Source organism: Solanum stenotomum, chromosome 12 (assembly GCF_019186545.1).
Source record: "Solanum stenotomum isolate F172 chromosome 12, ASM1918654v1, whole genome shotgun sequence".
Lineage (NCBI taxonomy): Eukaryota > Viridiplantae > Streptophyta > Magnoliopsida > Solanales > Solanaceae > Solanum > Solanum stenotomum.
This window is the reverse complement of record NC_064293.1, coordinates 27,466,453-27,474,126: the sequence shown is the minus strand read 5'-3', so window position 1 is coordinate 27,474,126 and position 7,674 is coordinate 27,466,453. Positions and strand designations below refer to the sequence as shown.

The 7,674-nt window shown below is 31.4% G+C and overlaps 2 protein-coding genes across 2 annotated transcripts; both read right to left on the bottom strand.

Annotated features, from left to right (window-relative positions):
• Positions 1–424: 424 nt before the first annotated feature.
• LOC125848498 (uncharacterized) lies at positions 425–1,332 on the bottom strand. Its single transcript, XM_049528376.1, has 2 exons — positions 712–1,332; positions 425–636 (listed from the first exon to the last, which is right to left on the bottom strand). The coding sequence occupies exons 1-2, from the start codon at positions 1,143–1,145 to the stop codon at positions 621–623; spliced, it is 450 nt and encodes a 149-aa protein (XP_049384333.1). The 5' UTR covers positions 1,146–1,332; the 3' UTR covers positions 425–620.
• A 5,576-nt stretch (positions 1,333–6,908) lies between these two features.
• Positions 6,909–7,563, bottom strand: LOC125847283 (F-box/kelch-repeat protein At3g23880-like). The gene has a single exon (XM_049526937.1). The coding sequence runs from the start codon at positions 7,527–7,529 to the stop codon at positions 6,909–6,911; it is 621 nt and encodes a 206-aa protein (XP_049382894.1). The 5' UTR covers positions 7,530–7,563.
• Positions 7,564–7,674: the final 111 nt, after the last annotated feature.

The window sequence follows — 7,674 nt, the reverse complement described above, 5'->3', positions numbered from 1 at the left end:
CAACAGTAATTACTATTTTGTTTTTAAATTAACAGATTAAATAATTCCTATTTTATTCATAAAAAATGATTTTACAGCATTTTTTACAATTAAACATTTTTACTATCTATTTAAATATTTTTTTACAATTAAATATTTTACTGCTTATCAAGCTATGAAAAACATTTTTGCATTCAAAGAGTAAAGGGGATCATTTTTTACAATTAAAACATTTTTACTATCTAATTAAACATTTTACTGCTTATCAGGCTATGAAAAACATTTTTGCATTCAAAGAGTAAAGGAGAAACTATATAATTTTTACTTCTTCTTATCTTATTTAGATTTAGTAGGCATTTGCATACATGTTTTGTACAGTTTTTCTTCAAATCCAAACAAGTACAATAATGTTAAAGCAGTCTATAAGAAACATCATGGTTGCACAAACAATATAGCCATTACAAAAATGTTAAAGCCGTCGGAGAAATATCAAAATTGCAAGCATGAGAGTAAAGTAATGTTTCTCTCTATAACAAGAAAGAATTTATAAGAACAGACAATGACTTACATCTCTTCATCTCTTTGTATTTTAGTAGAAGTAATATCTACGGAGGCCAACAAAATCCAAATGATCTCTCTGTTTAGTTGATGTAATCTCTACAAGTCAACAAAAACAAAAGAGTTAGTTTTAATTTACAATCACATCAAAGAATTATTATATAAACTACATACCTTATATCCTGATAACTCCAGCTCCTGTCATCAAGTACGATAGTCATTCCTTCCAGGACTAATGGACTCTCCTCCATTTCTAGAACCTCAAATGAACCCTCTTCCCCAATGTCCGTCCTCCTCTCACCAATTTGAATCTTGATATGTGGTGACCCCACAAAAACTTCATGAGGACCTTGACAAATAATGAATACTAGTCTGTCGTCGTATTCAACAATGATATGACCCTCAATCGATAGTCCCAGTATTCTATCGATATCCCGGGGAGGTGCGACAACCCACAGTTTGTTCCAAGATTCATTATCATCGAAACCCCATCCTTCAATGTTCGAAGTTGGTTCGTCATTCCAAACAAGCGTACCGAGCATAGAGTTGTAGTACAGCTTAACCAACAATTTGTTGTAATCTCCATCTTCTTTCCATATTAGTACCATCAAATTTCACAAGAAATTCTGATTTCCTATTCTCCTTATGTTCAATAGCTAGCTATCCACAGTGACTGCTCAGGCTAATTAGTGGCCTAAAGCAAAAAATAAGTTGGAGACCTAAATTTTAATTAATTTTTTATATATGAGATTTAAGTTCTTTCTTTCTTTTTAATAGAAAAAAGTTTTACTTTTTCATGATCTTAAACTAAAGATATATATATACCAAAATATTTTTTAATCTTGTGATCTTAAACATATCATGTGAAAGTTAAATTTAAAAATTGATCCATAAAAAAAAACATTCTTTAATATTTCGAAACTAATTAAAATATTCTTTATTTATTTTTTGTTAAAAAAAGTTTAAGATAATTTTATTACTACTAAAAAATTAGGCCCTTCGATTTTTTAGGCCTAAGACATATGCCTCATTTTTAAAGGGTATGGCTAAGGCTGGCAACGGAACCGGGAGGTACCGGTACCGGTTTCGGATAGTACCGGTTCGATCCGGTATTGTGCCGGTCCGGGAGGGGGAACGGGACGGAAATCGGGATTTACCGGTCCGTCCCCGTCCGGTTAGTCCCGGTTCCGTCCCGGTTCGTTCAGTTTTTTTTTTTAATCTTAAATTTTAAATTATAGCCGTTGGGCAACGGGTTTTGGGCCCCACCAACGGCTTTTTCACCCCCATAACTCCCCTTTACATCTCCCTACCCCCCAAACTTTTTATAATACCCCAACCTTCTTAAAATTACATTTTCATCCTTTTTTTAAACTATAAATACCCCTAATCTTTCATTATTTTCACTCACAAACATATCTTCTACTCTCTCTACTCTTTACTCTAAATTCTCTTGTTCTCGTTAAAATTACGAATTTGGTCTTTGGAAATTGGATCTTCAAAATTCAACTTTCAATTTTCGGCTTCTAGTCATACACGTCTACTTTTTTAAGTAGACGTTTGGTACATTCGTTCCAACTCACTTTTCATTTAGTTATATATTTGTTTGCATTTAATTATTTATTTTGTGAGTAATTAGTCTCTAGTCTCTACTTATTTAGTTATTTATTTGTTTAAAATTTTGCATTACATTTTCGTATTATATATAATTTACTCACTTTTTTATATTTGAATATGAATTTCGGTAAAAACAATGTTGACAAGGGTAAAACAACCATAGTTGATTCGATCACTAATTTATGAAGCTCAAAATCCAAGAAAAATAAAAAAAACGATAGTACTTCTCAATCTAAAACTAAAAAAACTTTTCAATTAAGAATAAATACGGATGATTATACGCATGTTGATGAAACTGTTTTTAATATTGATAGTAATAGTGGATTAGATCCTTATCATGAACATTTACAAAAAAGGTTTGGTAATTTTGATGAGGAATTACCTGAAGATGATGAACACAATAATGTTAATGATTCTATTGATAGTTTTGATAATAATGTTGATGAAATTGAGCCACCGTCAGCTACTAGTCCCACTCCCAATCCATCTTCCCCGGCTCCCGCTCCCTTTCGTTGTCCTGTTCCCGTTCCCCCCGTGCATCCTAGGACTAAGGTAGAACGCGCCAAAAAATCAGTTGTTTGGCAATTTATGACTCAGAATGAAGATAAAACACAAGTTATTTGTTATAAATATAAACATAGAATGAATCATAAAACTGTAGGAAAACAGGGTGGGACGAGACATTTGAGTAATCATTTAATGTCATGTTGTAAAAATGAATTTTTGCATGCTAAAGCTGTAGCCGAAGCTAAAAAGAATGGTACCACTCTTCTTGAAAATGTAGGAGTAGAGGGCTCTAATATGGTCCAAACACAATTAAATCCTTCTAATGTTTCTGGTTCTAGTATACAACGGTCATATAGTAGAGAAAAATGAAGAATTAACTAAAATGATTGTTGTTATGGGTTTGCCATTTAATTTTGCTGAAAATCTTGGTTTTATTCATTATATTCAAATTGTGTATAATCCACATTTTAAAGGTTTTACTATAAATACAATTATAAAAGCTATCTTTGATTATCAAGCTCAACACTTTCAATATCTTCGTTGTTTATTTTATTATAACCATTGTAAAATAGCTATTACTTCTGATATGGGCCGTAGTGTAAATGGTAATGATTATTTCACTATTACTGCGCATTGAATTAATGAAAATTGGACTTTGCAAAAAAGAATTTTAGGTTATAAATGTTGTGAAATGCATAAAATCGATAGTTATATAGCTCAAACAATTATAGATGTTTTACAAAATTATGGAATTTGTGATAAAATAAGTAGTGTCACATTAGATAATGCTTCTAATAATAGAACTACTGTTGAAATACTAAAATCGTCCTTTTGCCCTATTTATATTGATGGTTTTCATATTAGGTGTGCTGCGCATTAGAGATGGTATAGCAATGTATGATGATGGTTGCACAAAAGTTGAAACTGCATGTCATTTTATTTTTAAATGTCAAGTTAAGTCTAGACGTAGAGAGTTTGAAAATCGTTGTTGTGAATTTAATCTTCCATCTAAAAAAATTTCAAAATCAGTGTGTACTAGATGAAATTTTTTATTTGAAATGCTTGAAGTTGCTTATGAATATAGGAAACCTTTACAAATGGTTTGGAATACTTATAATTCAAATATGACATATAGACTTGATGATAATGATTAGAATGACATAAACGAACTTATAGAATTCTTAAAAGTTTTTTATTTAACTACAAAAAAAATATCTGCACTTTATTATCCAACTATTTGCTCTGTTTTACCTAATATTTGTGTTATTTCTAGTAAATTTTATAAATTCAAAAATAAACCAAGATTTGAAGAATCTGTTAAGAAAATGATTGAAAAATTTTAAAAATACTTTATTCTTATTCCTCAAATTTATTTAACTGCTTGTTTGTTAAACCCACATTACAAAGATGAAGGTGCATCACGAATGGTTGATAAAATACATTTTAATTTGGGTATTGTTAGTGAAGATGATGAAACACCTAGTTGTCAAGATGTTAAGGATAGCATAAAAATTGAAGCTAGAAAATTATACGACCTGTATAATTCTAATATAATGAATGTAGTACATAACGAAGAGCCTCAAAGTTCTTGGAGTAAATATAATAATGAAGATGATATTGATGATATGATAGATTGTATTATTGAACTTTCTCATAATGATACAAATGATTTTGATGCATATATTAATCAAAATACAAAACCTACTATTGTTGATCTTCTAGAATGGTGGAGCAATCGCGGCCAGGAATTTCCAAAACTTCAATCGGTTGCTCGAGATGTGTTAGCTATTCAAGCATCTTCAGTAGCTTCGGAAGACGCTTTTAGTGCAGCAAGATTTCAAATTAGAGAGCATTGATATTTATTAGCAGCAAATAGCTTGGAGATATCCGTATTATTTAGAGATTGGATTAATGGCGAGAGAAGGAGTTATGGTCGTCCATCTTTACCGACCAAATTTGAAAATGATGTTGATGAAATAATGCAAGATTTTAGTGATGACGACATTGATGCAATGGAAGAACTAACTAATCAACCAATCCAGAGCATGTTACTAGAGAAATGTTAAATGATTTAAAAAAAGATTTCCTTGGTAGCATGAACTATTAAATTTAAATGTCTATTAGTATGAGTATAATAATTCGAGGTCTAATTCAAACAGAACCCTTCCTAGAAGGTGGCTGTGTAGATTATATTTTTTAATATTCTACTAATATTTTGAAACTCAACTTGTACTATTTAATTAATATTAATAAAAGTATAGGCTATTCGCCTTAATTTTTTTTTATTATTGTCTTCAAATTTAACTTTTAAAGTGTGAAATTTAAACTTTTATAGTTTTAAAGTTTGAATTTAAATTTTCAAACTTTTAAAATTTAAAGTGTGAAATTTAAACTTTTATAATTTTATAGTTTTAAAGTTTGAAATTTAAATTTAAATTTTCAAACTTTTAAAGTGTGAAATTTAAACTTTTTATAGTTTTAAAGTTTGAACTTTGAATTTAAATTTTCAAACTTTTAAAGGGTGAAATTTAAACCTTTATAGTTTTAAGGGAAAAAGGACAAATATACCCCCGAACTATTGTTAATGGTATACAAATACTCTCCGTCATACTTTTCGTTCATCAGTACACCTGCCGTCCAAAAATTAGTGCACAATTGCCCCTCCCACTAACAGAATAGTTATTTGATACACGTGGCGCAATCCTACGGCTCAACCCGATTTGATTAATTATTTAACCCAAAATTTAAATACCCGCCCATTACCCATTTAACCCACCTAATTTACCCATTACCCATACAAATAAACTATCTAAAAACCTCAAGGAAAAGCCCCATTATCCGTTTGCATGATTTTATTTGAAGATTTTTGTTAGTAGTTCACATGATGTTGCTGAGGAAATTGTTTGTCATGTTTAGTATGCGTTTTTTGAGGATTTTTTTTGCCTGAGCTTGTGTTTTGTGGCAACTTATAGCTTGAAAATTACTTGTAAATCATGTGAAAGATTGAATAGGTGAGTTGTTTTTCGAAGTAAATCCAATTAACTTTAGCTGATAATCGATTAATTAATTTTCTTTGCAGTAATTTTATTGTGTGAAAGTTTTGTTAATTATAATTTGCGCTTTACCTAATTTGTTGAAAATTAAAGAGGAAGTGTAGATCTATGAAGAAATTAAGATCTCTAGTTTTTTCAGTCGAATACATCTCTAATTTATTCTCAGAAGTTGTATATGTGCTATGAATTTTAGGTGTTTCTACGAATTGATCTTCTCAAAATAAATGATTTTCGCTCTGATTTCTGATTTTGTTGGCTGCTTCTTCGTTTGTCTCAACGAAAAGGTCAAAAAGCACTCGCACACGTATCTCCGCCTCTCGATTCCTTTTATCATTTGTCCAGATCTGTAAATTTTTTCTTCACATAGTTCGTATAAAATTTATAATTAGTGGAGTAATCAGTCCAAATATGCTGAAATTTTATATGAGCTCTTACCTAAAATTTCTTATTTTTTTCCTGAAACACAAGTTTTTCTTCAATTAGATATTACTACCAAACTAGAGAGAAGATGAATCACTGTGCAATTCAACAAGGTGCTTTCGCCACCTGTGAAGACATGTGAGCTCTGTTTCTTCAATTTCTGATAAAAAAAACGCCGTCTTTTTTATTTGTGTGGGTTAAATGAGTAATGGGCGGGTTAAATGGATAATGGGCGGGTATTTAAATTTTGGATTAAATAATTGATCAAATCGGGTTGAGCCGTAGGATTGCACCATGTGTATCAAATAACTATTCTGTTAGTAGGAGGGGCAAATGTGTACTGATTTTTGGACTGCAGGGGCACTGATGAACGAAAAGTATGATGGAGGATATTTGTATACCATTAATGATAGTTCGGGGGTATATTTATCCTTTTTCCCTAGTTTTAAAGTTTGAATTTAAATTTTCAAACTTTTAAAGTTTGAAATTTAAATTTTTATAGTTTTATAGTTTTAAAGTTTGAATTTAAATTTTCAAAGTTTTAAATTGTGAAATTTAAACTTTTATATTTTTAAAGTTTGAAAGTTTGTATTTAAAACTTTATAAATTTTTTTTGCTTCTAATAAAATTATAAGAGTTTTAATATTATTTGAGTAATGTTTCTAATTTTTTAATTTTAATAATTTTTTTTTAAAATTATAACAGTTGGGACCCGGTTTCCGGTCCGGTACCGATCCGTTACCGGTTCGGGACGGGTACACTGATTTTTTCCCGGAATTACCGGTTCGGTCCGTCACGTGGTGCCCGGTTCCGGTCCCGTTGCCAGCCATGGCGCATGGCTATCCAGTACGGTTCTCTATTGAAAACAACGTCACAAGAGCTCTTATGCTCTAATTCTAGGGGAACCTCAGACTCCTTATGGATCCATTCGGAATGCCGGCTGTTGACTGAAAGGATCTCAATTTCTCGTTTGTTGGTAGAGAAGATTAGTCTAACAACAAGAAAATCATTCCCAGTATCTGCCGTACCTACTGAGACCAGCTGTCTATTTTGTTTAGAATTGGAACTTAATTCCACAAATTTGAACATCCTCGTTGAAGGATTCCAAAGGAGGCTACGAAGACATATTATGCCTTTTAAAGAGGCAACCATCTCCATCTCAAATAGATGGTTAGAAAAGGGACTCACAGGTTGAACTACTTCTCTAGAAGTGTTTATTAAGGAAAAAACAGAGGAAGTATCGTTTACCTTCTTCTTTTGGATGAGTGTAAGAACAGCAGAATTGTTAATGTGGGCAGCAAGATTTCCCCAAAAGACACATACAGAACGAAATCTGCAAATGCTCCTAATCGGAAGCCTGCAGAAGATTTGCCTTATTATTTCATAAGGCACTGCCATGTTGATTTCTTTGAAAGAAGGTGGAAGGGTTGAAGGTTGAAATGTTGATTTCTTGAAAGAAGGTTGGAAGGGTTGAAGGTTGAAGGTGAGTTCTTGAAGCAGAATTATTGAGAGGTAAGAGACGAAGTTTTATGAATAATTGAAA

Excerpts from the sequence above, each read along its gene's own strand:
- LOC125848498 (XM_049528376.1), bottom strand. The coding sequence starts at position 1,145 with ATGGTACTAATATGGAAAGAAGATGGAGATTACAACAAATTGTTGGTT.
- LOC125847283 (XM_049526937.1), bottom strand. The coding sequence starts at position 7,529 with ATGGCAGTGCCTTATGAAATAATAAGGCAAATCTTCTGCAGGCTTCCG.